Source organism: Eulemur rufifrons, chromosome 9 (genome assembly GCF_041146395.1).
Source record: "Eulemur rufifrons isolate Redbay chromosome 9, OSU_ERuf_1, whole genome shotgun sequence".
Lineage (NCBI taxonomy): Eukaryota > Metazoa > Chordata > Mammalia > Primates > Lemuridae > Eulemur > Eulemur rufifrons.
The window spans coordinates 41,278,929-41,298,026 of NC_090991.1; the positions used below are offsets into that span (position 1 = coordinate 41,278,929).

Sequence of the window (19,098 nt, forward strand, 5' to 3'; positions counted from 1 at the left end):
ATTTGAGTTTCTTTTTCTTGGTATTGACATCCTACTCTGATTTGATTTGTTCTTGTTTCTCATTTCTTTGTAATTTCCCTGTTTTAGTTATTGCCTGTAAGTCTCCTCAAATCATTTCTGGAATGAGAGGATATAAACAAGATGTTATTTTGGACTTGACAAATTTTGCTCTTCACACATACATGCTAAGCTAGTTCGGCATATACTTTCAAATGCTATCATCTTTGGTTAAGACAGAAGCCTTCTGTCTAGAAGACTGGTGGTTCCAACATAAGAATCACAATCACCTCAGAGACTTAAAAAAAAAAACATTCTAATTCAGAAGGTCTGGGGGAAACCCCTGGAATTTGTAATTTTAAAAAAGTCTCCCAGCTGCTTCTGCAGCAGGCCACAGAGCAGTGTTTGAGACTCTCTGGCATGGCAACAGAAAGAAGGGGGTCACGAATTATAGCAATGTCAAATTTCTTTACAAAATGTAATTTTCTAAATAAAATAAATCTCAGCTTTATTCGACTGATGTGCTTTAAAAACGATGAGTGTAAATCCAAATTTGCAAATCAAACCCACTTAAATTCATTAGGGCAAATGACGTAGGACAAAACCCAACAGTCATGTCTTCTATAAAATCAGGACTCTTCTACTTACTTGGTCTTTGAGTTTGGCTTCTTAAAGTGGTCATACCTCGAGTAAATGTCCGTGTAATAAAGATATTCCCAAGTCCCTCCTGACAACCCACCTGTTTTATACCACAATAGGCACACCAAACTGCTGGATGATGTGGCAGAGGCCGGCTACTGAGGTTTCTTGCACCAGCTCAACCCAAGAGTTCACCCGACTCCACTAGAGGGTGCTCCTTCCCTGGCCTGGGACCCTTCCCCACAATGGAGGCTGTGGAGACAGTTGTTCCCAGTTAGACCAAGGTGTGTTTCTCACAGCACACTGAAAAGTGTGAAGGAAGGTGGTCACATGACGACATGGGCTCGGTGCCCCTGGGCCTCCAGACACCCTGGCTGCTGTTCTGCAGCCCCAGGTGGTAGAGACCCACAAACTACTTTCACAATTTTTATCCCAAAGAAGGGGAACTGGCTCTCAAGGTACAGCATGAAAACTCATAGAGGCCAATGATTGCTATAAAGTGTGGAAATGCACTGGTATGCATTACAAAGATGTCGTATCAGCCAATGCAGGGAGGGGTTGGGAGGTATGGTTTCTGCCTCACAGAGTTCAAATCCAAATGGCTCAGCTGCTCCTTGCATACCTTCCTCCGAAGTGTGTTGTCTGGCAGGATCCTTGGGTACCCAGAGGACAGGACAGCCAGGTCTGGGTGGTCCAAAAATCTATTTTATGGACTGCCAAGAGCCCTGTGGGTAGGCCCTGGGAGATCAGGGGTGCTGATGCAATGAAAATTTCAAACTACGCCACCCCAAAGTTAGATCTAGGTTTGAAGGTGCTACAACCCTCTGCACCCTCAAGGCCACTGTTTTCACTCTGGCAGGACCCTCAACCCTTTGCAGAAGGGATCACAGATTCCTCCTTCCGTGGAAATCTAGGGCCTGTGTTTGGACCAGAGGGGTAGGAGCAATGGAGAGCCTATCTGACCAAAAGTGTGAAGTTAGTACGCAGGAAACTCATGTTAAATATCTGTGCCAAGTAAAAAAATTGACCAAAAGGGGAGATATGTCACAGATGTGCCTGAGGAGACCAATATGGCTATAGAAACAGGTGGGAGGGGAATAAGAGAGGTGAAATGGAACACATACAGAAAAGATGGGAAATTAGAAGATAGTTCAAGAGACAAACAAAGACAGGACGTAGGTGGGGCAAGGCAATCAAAGGTGGGGTTAATACTGACTGATTTCCAGTTCCTCTGGGGAATTCTGAGGGTTATTTTATGTCGTGCCATAAGGCTACTGTGCCCACAACTGGCAAGGCTGGCAAGGCATGTGATAAATGAGAAAATATGCTAACCAGGTCCTTCTGGTACTTTCACCATGTAATCACATCAGACGGACTTCAAGACAGACTGGCTTTATAATAAATTCCACAATATACATCCAGGGCTGGTCAGAGAAGGAAAAAGGTTGTGGTCCCTGAAAACAGAGTGTTACAAGGACAAACATACAGGGATGCCTCCAGGGTGGTATCTGCCTATACTGGCCAGGCAGAATGGGGGCTTGGATGGCAGGTGCTAATATATTTCAAGGAAGAGAAGAGAGTCAAAGAATTAAGAGATGCTAAAACCAGAGATGAGACTGTAATCGACAAATCACTAACCTTTGCTCACAGCTACTTTCTAAAGGGCAAAGGCCCACCAAAGCCCGGCACAGGTACCAAGCTGCAGTCTTTGAACCTTAAAAGCCAACCAGTCTATGAAGGACTAGAAAAAAATCAGTGATTAGAGTCTTCAGTCTCAAGACTGAACCCTCCCAGGGAATAACACTGGCCTCACTTTAGAAAGGAGGAACACCCAAAAAATACAATGTGGAAAATCTTACTTGTTATCAGCAATAGCTTCAATGCCTCGTTTCCCCTGGGTAGCTGCTCCCAGGGAAGGGTGATGAGTACTAGCAGTTAGTCATCTACATGTCATTTGGGGTGGGGGGGGAGGTGGCCAGGAGCAAAGCATGTGAATCAATCTACTATAATGGCTGCAGGAGAAGAAGGCCTCTTTCTTCTCCTTCTTGCTTTTGCTACAGCCTACCCATTAGGAGCCAGAAAGGCCGGATGATGACAAGGTGTGGAAGTGTGGAGAGTCCTGCATACAAGGCTCAGTGTGGAAGCCTTCCCCGGATACACACAAGCTGTGTGGACAAAGCCACCAAAGCCATTCTTTCCCTTCCCCAGTGAGAGTGAGAGCAAGAGAGAGAGAATAGGGACTTCTTTCATTTCCTAAGCACCGCGAACCTTGGTGGCCCTAACTCCCCCTCCAAGATGTCACAGAAAACAGAGCATGTTTGAATCTAGATCACGATTACTCCCAAGTGTCTTCACAGTTAAGACAGGCACACATTTCAAAAGGTGGCCTATGAGCCCCCCCTCTCTTCCATGCACACACACTCACACACCCTTGCACGCAGTGGGAACGCTGTTCAGCTGCTGGGCTTGGCTGGCTCATGTCAGGTACTGCACCACGAGGAACATGACCACACAGGTAAACAGCATCCCACCAATCATAAAGTACTTGTCCTGGAAAGCCCGCTTTTCAATGAGCCGCATCACTGTGTTGGACAAGCCCAGCATGTTGGCAATGTCAAGGATCTTCTTCTGAGTCCCCTGGAGCAGATGAGAAGAGAAAGAAAAACAAAGATCAACTAGCTTTGCCAAGGGTGGTGAATGTCATCAGCAGATGGGGCTTCACCAACAGACATTCTCTTGGTCATGCCCAGAACACAGCATCAACCAGAAATAGATTCACTCTCATACGGCCAACTGATTTTTGATCAAGGTACCAAAGCAATGCATCAGGGAAAGAAGTCTTTTCCATAAATGGTGTTGGAATGACTGCCGATATGTCACATATATGTAGCATATAATGCACATGCATCTCATATATATCACATATACACATGTTCATAAAAATAGTATAACACTGAGATGGATTATAGAATTAAACATAAAAGCCAAAACTACAATGAAGCTTCTAGAGATACATATAGGAGAACATCTAAAAACTAGAAGCCATCCAGGTGTTTATCAGCCAGAGGATGAATGAATAAATTACGGTATTACTGTATCTGCACAACAAGCCAGTGCTGGGCAGTAGAGATCACCTAATTACCAACATGTAACTAAACATGCAACAATGTCAACGAACCTCCAAATGCTACTGAGAGGAAGAAGTCACATACAAAAGAGTAGTATGAATACATTTATATGAAGTTCAGTAACAGGCAAAACTAATTCATGGTGAAATAAATCAGAACGGTGGTTGCCTGGGTGAGAGGGGTCGACTGACTGGGAAGGGGTATGAGGGATGTTTCAGGGTTGATGGAAGTGATCCGTACTTTGATAGGAATGTCAGTAAAAACTGTATGTATTTGTCAAAATTCACTGAACTGTCCAAATAAGATCTGTATACCTCACTGTAAGTAAATTATACCTCAGTAAAAATAGTTAACATTAAAATAGCTTATATTTTAAAAGGCAACATCAAAACCCTTTTTCGTGGCTCCCTAGCTCCAATAATCCTTGAGACCAACCTGTTCACTTTGTAGAGTAGAATCTTTGGGGAATCTACCAAGTACAACATGTGGCCCAAGTCCATGCTGACGAGAGGGTTTGAAGTGGGAAAAGATGGAAAAACAGAAACACCAACATAATGACCTAAAACCCCTTATATGAATGTCACCACCCACCACCAAAACAAAAGGTATTTTATTTCTAAACCAAAAGCCCAAACCATCCGGCCTGCCCTTCCTCACTGCTTTCTAATTTTCATCTTTGCGCATATCTAATTTCTCATGAAGTAGCAAGCACAGTGAGTGCTGTGCAGACCCCAGGTTACTCCCCAGACAACACCAACTGCACTCGCGTGGATGGCATCTAACCTAACGCCCCACCCACATCCATCTTTTCAGTGAACTCAAATGCAACTGAGAGAAGAGGCGGGGGAGTGAGAACACCATGAGGCGCTATGGACAGGAACTCAAAGCCTACATTCCACCCAGACAACAATTAACAAGCCTCATCAAGAGAGATCTCAAGTCACACTTGACGGCTGTCAGAGGAAACCAGAGAAATGTTTTCTTTCCATGATGGTGACAGTAAACATTAGACTCTTACTAAATAAGTCTTGGTTGGCTCTGAATGTGCAAATTATTTCATCAACGTGTGAGGTTAAGGATCAAGCTTCTAAATCACCTAAAAACGACCATAAATGTCAAAAAGTGTATTCATTTTCTACCACAATTGGCCCACAGCAGGGCGCTTCAGCCTAGCTCCTTCGTGCCATCTCCTATATTCCTTTCAAATGGTTTAGGCAGAAAGTTCCCTGACAGGGGCGGGGTGGGAGGCAGGTAGAGGGAATCAAGGGACAAAGCCAGGCAGTAGTAGGTGCGCAGAGGAAATGGAATTAGAACCCTCAGGTCTCAAGCCCCGAGCACCTCGACAGCCTCCCAGCACTTCCCCTCTGACAACAGAGTGGGTGGCGGAAGGTGCGTGGACTCTCTGTGCTGCCAGACTTCAGCAGGAAGCTAACAAGTGCCTTAACAATCAGCTCTAACCCCCACTGGCTCTTCATCAGTGTGACACAGAGTGTCGTCCTAAAAGGGCTCTACTGCTTTTCAGAGATATGGAAGGAGAGCAGCAGTTTCCTAAAGAGAGGGCAGGCTAATCAACACATATCAGTTCAGATCACCGCAGGTGGCTCTTATTGAAAGGGGCCCACCCAGCAAGCTGCCAGAGACCACCCTTCTAGGCCATCTGAAACACCGCAACTGTCAGCAGGAGGCGAGTGTCACTTGCACTTGCCTGACCCTCTCTCTGGTACAACAGGGGCTGTTCAGAAATGTACCGAAGTCCCGCGGAGCTGACAGGCTCAACATGGTCCAACAAAAACTAAGATAAAGCTCACACTTCCGAGTGACTGTTTCTCACAGCTCAGTGGCTGGGAGTGCTTCGTTCACAGGGAACCACACCCTGATAACAGGCAGAGCCCACACCCCATTATCCATCAGGGTTGATACAGGAAAAGGGCTGAGGCTGAAACACCGTGTCTGACATCAGGGTCTGTGTAATGTTTCTGTAAACCACTCCCAGGGGCTAGCTCGAGTCTCAGCAGTGCCAATGGGGCAGGGCTTCTAGGAATACCCGTGGCTAAAAAGAGAGTGAGGAGTCGCTGGGGATCACCACCACGTGCTCTAGAAGCTATGTACTGCAATCAACCAGGCAGCCCTAAGACCCCACCCATGGGGATTCAGTTACTGAAGTACAAAAAGGTCTTAGTTATAAGGCAGTCCACAAGAGGGACCCTAAGGGAAAACCACCTTAGAGTGAGGTACCAAACTACAGTCAGGTCTTCATTCGTACAAGAGTGGATTCTATATAGAATTTCTCAGCCTATTATTGATTTCCCTTGTGGTAGCAGTCACTTTCAGACAAGTTCAATACATGGGAAAAGATCTAGAAACCAAGAGAGGCCACTTTATGGTTTGTTCCAAGCACTGGCAAAGGAGCTGGTTACTTTCAGCTCACAGTAACTCAACTCCAACAGGAAGGATCCCAAACTCAAAGGCTCTGTCTTGTCATCAAAGTATCACAATCTGGGGACATGTAAACACAGGTACCAAACTGTGGGATGAGGCCAAAGCAAGAGGCCTTCTCCCTGTCCCCCAGTAGGGATCCCACCTTCAAAGTCAGTCTCTGGGCCCTCAGTCCCTCCAGAATACTGTGCCCGCCTCCAATGAGGTCATCCATGCCGTGGTGAACTTTCTGGAGGGAGGAGTTAAACTGCAGGGATTCATCCATTGGTATGGTGGTTTCAGAGTCCTGTGAAAGAAAACGCAGGCACATGATTAACTTCGCTTACTAGCCGTCTCCCGGGGGCTGACTGCTCCAGGCCAAGGCCAAGCCAGAAGAACAGCAAGAGGGATGGCGCAAGAATCAGAGGACCCTAACAAAAGAAAAAGCAACAATCTGGGGTGGCCTCTGTTCACATAGAAGAGGAAGAACTTGCCTCAGATTTGTCACTCTCCAAATAAGTTTCGCCACACAAGTATTCTTAATCCTGCCTCTGTATCATTATCCCTGCATGAGAAAAACTACTCCTTCAAGACCTCATTGGATTTCTCCTGAGGGCTTCCTCTGACTACTCTCTAACCTGGCTTGTTCCAAATGTTCCTTTACTTGGCTTCCCCTTAAAGCAGTATTAAATGTTCGCTTTTGTTCTTTAGCTATTTTGTCTATGGCTTATCTCTTCAAGTAGACTGAGTGAGACTGAGGATAGAACTGTGCTTTCTGTTGAAAGTCCCACAGTGTTTAGGATGAGACTATTCTCCTGAGCAGGCAAGAAAAGTTTGCCAAAGAAATGAAGAGAGAAAAACTAATCCTGATTCAGTGCTTTCCGCTTTACAGGCTCATTGCCCTGAACTCACTGAATCCCCACTCTCTGAAATACTTACTCTAATTATCCCCACTTTACAGATGAAGAAACTGATGCCCAGAGAAGTGGAATGACTTTTCCAAGATGACACAGCTGGTAAGAGTCCCGCAGGGCAAGAATCTGGGTCCTGAGTGCAAGGCCTGTCCTCCTAACCGTACTGGGAAAGAAGCACCAAGACCAACCCTGGCGGCTCTAATTTTACACTGAAAGTGGCTGGTAAACAGGAGCAAGGCATTACCAGCTGTAACAGTGTTTTCTTTGCTTTCCTGCCTCTGGACGATTACAAACTCTCCTGCCATGTCATGCTGTTTCAATTGTCATAAAGTGGTTAAACCATCTTTTCTTTGCCAGTCAAATTCAGAATCATTTTTCATGTGTACGCTTCAATCATCCCTGCTAACATGGGAGCTTCTCACAGGCAGGAGTCATGTCTTTTAATTTTCTCATATGTATTACTCTTGGCACCTTAAATAGTGTTGTGCATACAGCCAATGCTCAGCGGGGTCACAAGACTCTAAGGTTTGAAAGAATCAATTAGAGACTTCTCTTCATTTATTTGACAAACACTTACTGAATGACATTTACATACAAACCTTTCTTACCCTCCCATCTGAAAGGGTGGGGCTGATGGGCCATTATCTCTCAGAAAAATGTATCAGAGCTCCAGATCATAGAGTGACCAGGAATAAGTTTCATTTGGCAAGCCAATGTTTATTAAGGGCCTATTGTATGCACAGCGTTATTTTGGCAAGAAACAAAAATAATCCTAAGCAATCATCCCTGCCCTGAGAAAGGCCTGAATATAACATCATAACTATCAAAAGCCCATACAACATCTCTTAGTGTGTCTTACAGTTCATCACATTTTTCAATTGTTAAACACTGTGACTTGACGGCTTACTCTGGAGAAACAAAAACTATGTAGGCACACTCTGAAGCGCTTGGGGAAATTTACTACAGAGCACGGATGCAGCAATAAGAGTTAAACATCTGCACAGTGGGAAATGATATGAATTCTAATGACAGGCTTAGAAAGCTAACATCTCTTAGAAAATAAACCTCTTTGTAAAAAACAAAATACAAAAAACCAAAACCCATCTCCTTCGGTGGAATAGGTTATGCAGGACACAGAGAAAGGCCAGTACATTCTACAATCATGTACAGGAAATGATACTATTGCAATTAAAGGGCACGGACAACGGGTTCTAAGAAATCAAACACGAAAACCAACACATTTTCAAACAGATTCAAGTCAAGCAGTCCATCTAACCGTAAACATCTGTTAACAAATTCCTCCAAATTGCTGCTCAGACTGGGGCAAAAACATTTTAATGCATCTGACACTGGAACCACACACATACACAGCACAATGGCAACTGCCCGAAGGCAGCTTTGAAATGCTGCCTTCTCTACAAATGGTCTAAGTTCTAATCATCTGTCTCTATCTGATGAGAAAAACATTTCTACCATGTGAACTTCCACCTCTCTGCAACAGACCAGTCCAACCAGGTAATTTTCACCTCTGTCCATTCCTTCATTTTAACTGCTTCCTCTTCAGGTTTTTGCGTTAGAGAAAGAGATTGCCTGTCTAGGTCTAGCATCTGTGGCGATGCAGAGTCCACTGGCATTTTCAGTCGGTTTCCCTCTCATCAGCAGGCTTCAGACACCCCCGAAAAAGACAAAGCTCAGAGACCTGAGCTCCAGCCCCCACGATGTGCCAAGTGCCTGCAGACCCCCACCACGTGCCTGGCTTACATTAGTGGTGAAGGTACGAGACAGAAGCTCCTCTCGCTGTCTCTCCTGCTGCTCCCTTGCATAGCGCCGATGCTGGAAGTTTCTCAGAGCAGTCTGCAGGTGCTGGACATCATACTTTAACTGGTCAACACGACTAGAATTGAGAGAGAGAGAGATATTAAATTCCAGGAACCCAGGCAGCACAATCTGAGGCAGCCAGGCTGTGTATTCGGGAAAAGACGATGTTTCCTGACTTCTCCCTACACCACCCCACACTATCCCCCAAGAGATCTGATTTTGATCAATGGTGTTGATAGTAAAGAAGTAGCTTGTGGTTAAAGTGAGGTTGTAGCACACAAGATTCTAGCTGCTTTACTTAAATATCTGCTGGTCTCTGATTCTGGATGCATGACAGGGAACAGGTGACAGGAAGCAGGTTAGGTGACCTCTTCCTGACCTTCTGTGGATTATATCACTCCCCTGAAAGAAGCCCAAGGGCATCTTTGAGGTAAAGCATCAGTGAAGTTTCATGAACCTTTTGGAAGCAGGAGCTGGGGGTGGAGGTGGTGAGGGTGGTTTCATTTTAATTTCATGGTGGAGTATCAAACATTAGATCAGTATTTCATTATAAACAGACTGACTGAAGTGATTAAGATCAAGATTTCATTTCAACCCAAGAACCCGGTGGGAGCCAAAGAGCAGGAAAAAACTCCTTGGCAGCATTAGGCTTCAAGTAGCCATGGACCTGGTCAGAAAAAAGCACTGGAGGCAATATTTCAAAATGACACCAAAGAGGTAAGGGGTCACAAGGCTTCTGTGCCACAAACCTCATAGGCTTTTTATTTTGAGGGGTTATCACTCAGATATAACTGTACCCTTTTGGGGAACTTTATCTTTGCATGGTCTCAGTTGTTCAATATCACAGAATATTCTACAGCTGCCCCCCCCAGCCCGCCCCCACCCAAAGACCTGTCTTGATGGACCTAGGGTATGAGAGCCATGTCAGAGGTCAATACTCACAGTTTCGCATTCTGCCTTTTGTTAGGGGGCTCCTTGCTGGACAAAATCTCCAGACGTTCTAGTTGACTGAATATCTGGTCTATGCTTGCTTGAATTTCATTTTCTACTACTGCACAAAAGAGAAAAAAGAATAATTGCTGGAAAAGAGATAGTGAACTTAAATTAGAATGATAAATCACATATATTTTTCCATATCTGATAAACTAGAAAATACATATTTCAAAAGGAGAAAAATGTATACACTAATGAATGGAAAAAAATTCAGGGTACACTGTAAATGCTTCTAAAAAAACCATATACAGCTGTTCATACCATAACAACGCCAGTTTTTAAAAAACGCTAAAGGTAAATCTGTACAAATAAATTTCCTATAGTTAGAAAATAAAATGAACATTTAAACGTTGTCCAAATAAATATTTTAAGCTAAATTTTCTGATATAGGTTTCTTTTCCTTTGAGACTGTTCTTAGACATGGATTATAAATACCTAGTACAAAGACTGCCATTTGAAGTCCCTACAGTAATAAGGTTAACAAAAAAAGCACAAAGGAAAGGAAAAATTAGTATGTGAAACATACAGAGAAGCACTCCCTTAGGCTTTCTGTAAGAACGGGTGGGTTGAGCAATGCTGGAGTCCCCAAAATAGACCAAAAACCAATAGGGAGGGCCCGGGAAAGACTCCACAGAGGTAAAAAGATGATAAACAGTCATTTTCCTTATCCTTTTTGATAAGACGGTCAAAATGACCTCTTTTCCATTTCTAATCACACGACAATGAGATTGTTGGGAAGGCAAACAAAGTCCAATTAACAAAGAAACTAAACTGTGCACAAAAGAAAGCAGCCAGACTGCTTCTTGTCCCCTAAAGAAGTGACAACAGTGACACTGCCCCTTCTAGGCCTTTGCGCCCACAGCTAACAAAGGCAGTTTAGATTAGAACAAGGTGGAGAGCGGAACCAAGAGAAGGGATGCTTTTGAAGCTGTGAAAGGAGACACAAGAGAACAGGAGGAAAGGGCCTGGCAACAGGCGAGCAGTGAGCCGGGGAAGACAGCCCCTGCAGGTGGTGTCTGTACAGCTGACTCAGAAAAACGACCTTTTCTTAGAATAGAAAAAAATCCCAAAACCAAAAACCAGCATGCTTCTCAGAAGAAACCATGGTGTGGGAACTAAACTAATTAACATTGCTCTTTGTTTTTGAATAATCCTCCTAAAAAGCCACAGTTCTCAGCTCAGAAGAAATGGCCAATTCCAGTTAAACATCTCTGAATTTTTATGGAGTACATTCCTCTAAGGACTCAGTAATTAGATTAAGACAGATGGAGGAAAGAGCCTCCATTCCCATAGGGCCATGTCAGGTTGAGTGGAGGGGTAATGGGGGATAAGACTTGTGAGATTCCAAAGGGCACAATCAGGAAATCAGTGACTTTGCCACGGGGTCTTTCTGTCCACCCGAACAACAAAACTCATTCCACGCTGAATCATTAAGCCCCGGAGGCAGAGCGCAGTCAGGAAACCCAGCCCATTAGCACCGTGTCATCAGAGAAAGGACTCTGGTCTCCATAGTTAATTACTCACAGTGCAGAGACTGCTTGTCTGCCGTCTCCAGGCGTCCCATGTGAGACTGGACCTCGTGGACCTGCCTATCAAAGGAAGAGGGAGGAAATGAGTGAGACAGGAGTAATCAACAGCGCTTCAGTCAGGAAAGACAATTTTTCTGATGCCAACATGTAACTGATTTAAATTGACAGCATCACTGAACTGTAAAATTTGTATGTGGCACTTTAGGCTACACGTTCTGGCATGGATTCTAGTATCTTAACACCAATATTAAACTACTACCATAATCCTCATTTTATAAGACTGAGGCCCAGAAAGGTTATGTAACTTGTTCAGGGTCACACAGCAAGTGATAAGCCTCAAACTGGACCTAGCCAATCCTACACTCTGTTCTATGACCCAATGTGCAGAGCACTGGTCTGTACTAGGAAGAGTCAAAGGGCAAGGGAGATTTAATCCTTGTCCCTGAGAAACAATGTAATTAGGAATGACAGGCCAGATAGACATGAAAAAGCCCTGGGAAGATTTACGAGAAAACCAATACACATCAGTGTAAACAAATAGGAAGCTGAGGAGCTATGCAAGCAAACAGAAGGGCTGGGGCTGGGAAAGGGGAAGCTGGGAAGTTTTGTGGACAGAGGGACTTCTGAGCATCACTTTGAAGGGAGAAATAATTTGGTAAAGGAAGATTAGGGAAAAAATGGTATGAAAAAGGCATGCAAAACATGTCATGTGGATTATAAGCAGGCTGGCCTGCTTACAAGAGAGTCAGAGGGGACAGGGAGATGAGGCGATTAGTTGGGGGAAACCATTCAGAGGAAGGCCCTGAAAGATAGGGATCTCCTGTTTGGTAAACATCTTTCCCTGGCAATACAGAGGGATTGCCATGTCATTTGGAAATGCAACACTGTACCCTGAACCTCTGGCATGGTCCCAGACATCAGGCCCTAGAGTACTCTCTGGAGGCTTCTCAGGGCTTGGCCAAGATCACCCTCAGAACCTTTCCTAGTGGTCCCCCATGATCAGTCCTTGGGATACTGCTCACGCTGGCCCTAACAACTGCCTTCTGGTGCCTATGGAGGAGGTCTCCCCACATGGGAGCCCATGTGAAGGGGGCCTGCTGAGCTCTCACATCAGCCCCAACCCCGGAGGGAAAGGTGAGTGACTTTCCTCCACTGTGAGCTCCATAAACCATGACCCTAAATTTACCAGTGCCAACCAGGCACCCAAATTTGGTTTCAGCTTGTGTCTAATCTTTCCCAGGGCTTCCCCGTGGCCTCTAAACATGACCTAGGGCACCAGAAGAAGCTTGGTAGGCTGTCAAATGACTCCTCGACAAGACTTGCAGCCCTGAGAAGCAGCTAGAAATCACTACTAGAGTCTGAGAGGCCAGACTGCTGCTTCAGCAAGGTAAGCCCAGCATACTCTGGGATGGGGGATGCGGGGGCTGAAGGGGCAGTGCAGTGTGAAGTGACCGACAACGTGTGGATCAGGGCAGTTGTGGGAACAGCTACAGAGGCTGGATGGCGGCACCCATGGAGAGAATTCAGGCTTCACTGAAGGTCTGGATGTAGGCTGTGATGTAAATTTTCAGTGATTTAACAGAGCAAATCTGAAGGTTGGTGGCATTACCAACAGGAACAGCAACATAATAAGAAGCGGGGGCGGGGGGGGGGGACAGAATAGCCAAGTCAATTCTGAAGAAGTATGAGGAGAAATGACTTGTCCAGTCTGCTATTAAGACTTATTACAAAGCCACAATAATTAAAACAATATAGGAGCAGTGCAGGTTCAAATGGACAAGTAAAGACAAACCCTAATCGTGATCCAAGAGGAAAGAATAGAGGCCAGACACAGTCCCACATATTTGGGAACTTGGTGACATAAACCAATTGGAAAAGAATGGACTACGATAAACGCTGACAGCCCCATTTGTTATCCATATAGAAAAAAGACACTTCAGGTAACACAAAAAAATAAACTCAAGATGGTTTCAAATCTAAATATAAAAAGAAAGTCTTTCAAACTTTCTGAAGAAAATACAGGCGTACATAAATGATCTCAGGTTAAAGGAGGATTTCTTACATAAGACAAAAACCAACCCCCCCACCCCACAAACCACAAAAGAAAAGACTGATAAGCGTGACTACATTAAAATAAAAAACTTCTTTACCCCAAAGATACCATAAAAAGGAACAAAAACATGGCACAGACTGGAAGATATCTGCAGCAGATAATAAAGAACTGATGTCCAGAACATACAAAGAATTGCTACAAATCAGAAAGAGTCAATCAGCAATTTTTAAAAAGATGGGGAAAGGGCAAATGGCAGAAAAGGAAACACAAATGGTCAACAAATACATGGAGACACTCAACTTTACTAGGAAAACACAAATTAAAAACAATGACATTGGCCAGGCACAGTGGCTCACACCTGTGAGCCCACTGCAATCCCAACACTTTGGGAGGTTGAGACATGAGGATCACTTGAGGCCAGGAGTTCAAGACCAGCCTGGGCAACATATCAAGACCTCGTCTCCACAAAAAACTAAAAAATTAGCCAGGCCTGGTGGTGCGTGCCTGTAGTCTTAGCTACTTGAGAGGCTGAGGCAGAAGGATCACTTGAGCCCAGGAATCCGAGGTTACAGTGAACTATGATGGTGCTGCACTCCAGCCTGGGGGGCAGAGTGAGATTCTATCTCTAATACAAAAACAAAAAAAAGCCTCAAAAAACAATGACATCATGTTTTTCCCATCAAACTGACAAATATTTTAAAGATTGAGAACATACACACTGATAAGGATATAGGGAGACTCGAACTCTCATACATGGATGTTAGGATTATAAATTCCTGAAACACTTTAATAGCTTTCTGATAATAAATAACTAGTAGAATCAAATATGCCTCCATCCTATGACCCAGCATTCTCCTTCTAGAAATATGTCCTAGAGAGATTCTGGCATCCATTAAGGAGAAACATATATGACAGGGATGTTCATCAAAGCACTTTTGTACAGGCTCATAATCCACTGACGTTTCCCATCCAATTTCTATTTGCTTTGAATGAATTAGAGAAGATATAGCCAATAAAAGTATTCCAATCTCTACATTTCATCCTAAGAAGAAATAAATGTAATACAACAAAGCAAGTATGAATGGCAGAGTGGGAACTACTAATATGCCAAGTAGAAAATCAGTTTCAAACTGAACTGGGAATTCAGACAACACACTCAAAGCCAATAAGGAATAGGTGACAGATACACAAGTATGACTTGGGAGAGTGGACATTAGAAAAAAGAAATTTTAGCCTTGTCTGGCATGGTCCATGGTGGGTTTGGATGACAACATAACCAAGCAGACAATTAGTAGCAAGAAAGCAAAGGTCACTGTTGTTGCTTTTAAAAAAGGTTCAGAGAAGATGTAGGAAGAATTTTTAAATGGAACTGCTTTTTAAAAGTCCATCCAACTATACCTCCCCCTTCCCCCATAATACACACTCACTTTGCATCCATGCTGCCTCTGACCATTGTGAGCAGAAAACAAGGTTTTGGAGGTTTCACCTCCAACCCAAGGTCTGGGTTGAAAGTCTAGTTCTACTATGTACAAGCTTAGGGACTTTGAGCAAGTAATTTAACTCCTTGGTACCTAGTCTCCTCAACTGTAAAATAGGGGTACTAACAACTATTTAAAGGGTTATAAATCCAAATACATACGAAAATGCTGTGTAACCTACACAGCATCACCTAAGTTTGCTGTTTTTACTTAAAAGTAGTGGCAACCATCTGGTCATTTTCATTTCACCCACTTTGCCTCTCTACATTTAGCCTTTACCCCATCAGAGCGCAAAATCGAAAAAGGAAAAATTGGTCTGGAGATAAGGTAATAGATCTTAAACCCAGCTGCCCATCAAAATAACCTGGAGAGCTTGTTAAATATACAGCTTCTTGTGTCCCAGACCTACTGAGTCAGAATCTCTAGAGATAAGGTCTAGGACAGGGGACTGATCTTGGATGACACAGGCAACAAACGTGGGCACCTTTACAATCACTGGGCTGTCAAAAATAGAAGCCTGGCTATTAGCTCCTCTATAAAGTTCATCTTAATGAAATATTATTTAAGTATAAAATGTTTATTCTGTTTTTCATCTTTTTTTTATTCATTCATTGTTCAGATCAGGAATTTTCAAGATATGTAACTTTAAAATGTTGATCTAATTCCAATGTACTTTCAGGAACATGACAAGAGATAATCACAAATTGGGTTCAAAGTTCCAGTAAAATTAGTATGTTCAGTTACTGTTGTGTCAACTCAGCTACAACCATCAATCTCTGCAAGTTGCAAAAGTTATCACTGGTGCTCATAGGACTCCCTGTGCTTCCTCTGAAAGACACTCAATCACCAGTATTATGGAGCTGAAAGCAGCCTTACAGTTTCACCAGCCCAAACTACTGTTTTACAGATGAGGAAAACAAAGCAAGGAAGTCTAGAACCAGAACTCCCACTCCTGGTCCAGCAGTTGAGAGGAAAGGCACACAGTAACATATTGCAGCATAAAAGAACGTAAACTCCCTGAGGGCAGCACTGCACTACCAGCACCAAGGATGGTACCCAACACATAGTAGGTGCTCAACAAATACTCACTGAATGACTAAGTGACTGGGTAGTAGAGGGCCTAACAGTGGTGGGGCAAAGTGGCCCACGGCTTGTTTTTACAAATAAAATTTTATTAAAACACAGGCACATCAATTAGTTTACATATTGTCTAAGGCTGCTTTCCTGCTAAAATAGCAGAGTTCAGCAGTTGCCACAGAGACTGTAAGGCCCACAGAGCCTAAAACATTTATTTTCTGGCCCTTGACAGAAAAAGTTGGCAAGCCCTGTTAGAGTCTGAGGTGGGTTATTGGAGGCCTACAGAGGCAAGTAGTTCATCTATACTCCACAAATCTTATTTGAGACACCATTTAATATTCCTCTTCTGAGCTACACAGATTTCTCTGCAATTAGCTACTTGCTGTACTGGTAACAGGTACACTCAGAGACTCTCTGAACAAAATTATTCTTGAAAATAAACTGGGTCCCTGGCCTTCTGGGAAATGTCCTTTAACCAAATTAACTAACCAGATAAGACCATACATAACATTAACTTTAAGGCACTACTAGACAACCGTGTCTTGCTATTGTAAAAGATCTGCCCTTTCTTAGTAACATGCGCATAATTTTCTGTTTCATTCCTTTTCCCAATGACTCACCGACTAGTTTTAAGTCCCTTCCTATAATTTTTATATGAGAAGAGGACTCCCCAGTGTAAAAGCAAATGCTGTCATTACAAAGCAGGTTTTATATTTTCACCCAACTAAATCAAATACTTTATTGCCAAAGTAAAAAGAAAGAAACCCATCAACTTAGAAAATAAAATAGTAAGACGATCATCATCCTCTTATTCCTAACACTCCAAAACATTTCATTTTTGTCAATTCATTAGGGAGGCTGAGTGCCTATTTTATTTCATTTCCACGCCCTGGGAGTATGATTTTAAGTGTTTTCATCAGAACAGAAACATAGCACAAATGTGAACGTTCTTAAAATTGGATAGGTATATACCTCAAAAAATTGAAAACAGGAACTAAAACATGTATTTGTATACCAGAATTGGCAGCAGCATTATTCTCAATAGCCAAAGGTGGAAACAATCCAAGTGTCCATCAACAGATGAATGGATAACAAAATGTGGTATTTACAATGGAATATGATTCAGTCATAAAAAGGAATGAAGTCCTGATACATGTTACAACATAAACCTTAAAAACATTATGCTAAGTGAAATAATTCAGACACAAAAGGACAAACACTATGATTCCACTTACATGAGGTATACAGAATACGTAAATTTTTTTTTTTTTTTTTGAGACAGAGCCTCACTTTGTTGCTCAGGCTAGAGTGAGTGCCGTGGCGTCAGCCTAGCTCACAGCAACCTCAAACTCCTGGGCTCAAGCAATCCTCCTGCCTCAGCCTCCCGAGTAGCTGGGACTACAGGCATGCGCCACTATGCCCGGCTAATTTTTCTATATATATTTTTAGTTGTCCATATAATTTCTTTCTATTTTTAGTAGAGATGGGGGTCTCGCTCTTGCTCAGGCTGGTCTCGAACTCCTGACCTTGCGCGATCCACCCGCCTCGGCCTCCCAGAGTGCTAGGATTACAGGCGTAAGCCACCGCGCCCGGCCCAGAATACGTAAATTTATAGACAGAAAGTAGAAGAGATTACCAGGGGCTCTAGAAGGGAGGAATGGTTTAATAGGTACAGAGCTTTTGTTTCGGATGAAAAAGTTCTGGAAATAGTGGTGATGTGAATTGTGAATGTACTTATTGTCACTGAATTGTACACTCAATGGTTAAAATGGTAAAATTTTATATTGTGTGTATATTTTACAATAAAAAAACATAAAATTTTTTTTTCAAAAAAATTAGGATAAGTATGGCCCCTATCACCATACCCAACAACATAACTCAGCAAGTTCCAAAAACGCAGGACAACATAAATAAAGGACACTACCTAGGAATTTAAGTTAAGAGAAGCTAACCCAAAATTTGATTTCCTTAAAGGTAACCTGTAACCAGATATGATTAACAAGTAATAACAGTAAATACTACTTGTACAGCAATTTCTTTGTACCGTAAAAATGCGGTTTTTAGCGTAAGTCAAATAGGAATAAAAATACTTTTTTCGTATGTGCCTCGACTGTCCAACTAAACCGTAAAGTCCTATCGGCAGGGGCCGTGTCTCCCCACCAGCTCACCAACCTAAAGCACCGAGTTGGCAGGTGCTGGACAAAGCGCAGGTACTGTTTCCCTTCAGTCCACCCTATCTAGCAAGCAGTCACGGACTTGCAAACCTCAGCAGCCCTCTGCCCAACGTATCTGGGCCCCAAGCAGGGCCCCACTGTCCGCGGCTGACCAAGGGATTAGGCACTTTCAAGCCGCCCTGGCAGTGCCCCGGCGGAAGGACTCGGCTTCTACAGAGGCAGACGTCCAAGGTCCCAGCCCTAGGGGCCGGCCTCGCCTAGCCTAGTCTCCGTCCGCTCCCCTACGCGACCCTCACTTGTGCGTTTGCTGGTACAGCGGCTCCATTTCGCCGGCCGCGCCGGCCCCGGCTCTGGCTCCCTCGAAACACGTCCTCACAGCCCCCCTTCCGGCTTCCGGTTTCCGGTCGCATGACCCTTCCTCCCCTACCGTCCAGGGCTGCCCGCACGGGCGCCTTACTCGCGGTGGTTGCGAGATCGAAGAAGGGGAACGAGAAACGAGACCCGACAGCGGAAGGATGGGTGTCGTCAGAGCTTGGCCTCACATGGAGGCTCAGAAGGTGCAGGGTTTTGCCGAAGGCCAGCTTCAGGATTGAGTCAGGCATTGGAAAGGACAGTCGCGGGGTACTGACGAGAGGTCCTCAGAGCAAAATCGAAGGCAAGCCGTGGCTACCTGCTCTACCTGCAGGGTAGAGAGCTGGAGGGTGTCTGTTTGCCCTCGCTTTAAACCATTTGATTGTGGGTCTGGAGGTTTCGCTCTTCACTGGATTCCCTGGCACAAGATTTTCCTTTCTCGAACTTGTCCACTCACTCGCCTGCCCATCTCCCCGCATTCCTATTTATCCACCAAATAACCCCACATGAATGGGTGGTGATTCTGTGTCTG

At 44.0% G+C, this 19,098-nt stretch overlaps 1 protein-coding gene across 6 annotated transcripts; it reads right to left on the bottom strand.

Moving 5' to 3' along the window:
- Positions 1-506: 506 nt before the first annotated feature.
- On the bottom strand, positions 507-18,585 carry GOSR2 (golgi SNAP receptor complex member 2). 6 transcript variants are annotated; one of them, XM_069481574.1, is made up of 7 exons: positions 18,512-18,585; positions 11,429-11,493; positions 9,854-9,962; positions 8,855-8,987; positions 6,346-6,486; positions 3,169-3,273; positions 507-1,299 (listed from the first exon to the last, which is right to left on the bottom strand). In XM_069481574.1, exons 1-7 carry the CDS (start codon positions 18,538-18,540, stop codon positions 1,240-1,242), a joined length of 642 nt encoding a protein of 213 aa, XP_069337675.1. In that variant the 5' UTR covers positions 18,541-18,585; the 3' UTR covers positions 507-1,239. The 6 variants fall into 6 exon arrangements, with proteins under 6 accessions (XP_069337675.1, XP_069337680.1, XP_069337677.1 ...); XM_069481579.1 differs by lacking the exon at positions 6,346-6,486 and having other exon boundaries at positions 9,854-9,959; XM_069481576.1 differs by having other exon boundaries at positions 507-3,273; positions 9,854-9,959.
- Positions 18,586-19,098: the final 513 nt, after the last annotated feature.

What these genes read in the sequence shown, in the direction of transcription:
- GOSR2 (XM_069481574.1), bottom strand. Translation starts at nt 18,540, where the DNA reads ATGGAGCCGCTGTACCAGCAAACGCACAA. An exon ending in CCCAGAGACTGACTTTGAAG is followed by an intron (nt 3,274 to 6,345) that starts GTGGGATCCCTA and finishes CATCTGCTCCAG; the next exon opens with GGGACTCAGAAGAAGATCCT. An exon ending in AGGACAAGTACTTTATGATT is followed by an intron (nt 1,300 to 3,168) that starts GGTGGGATGCTG and finishes TCCTGTCCTCTG; the next exon opens with GGTACCCAAGGATCCTGCCA.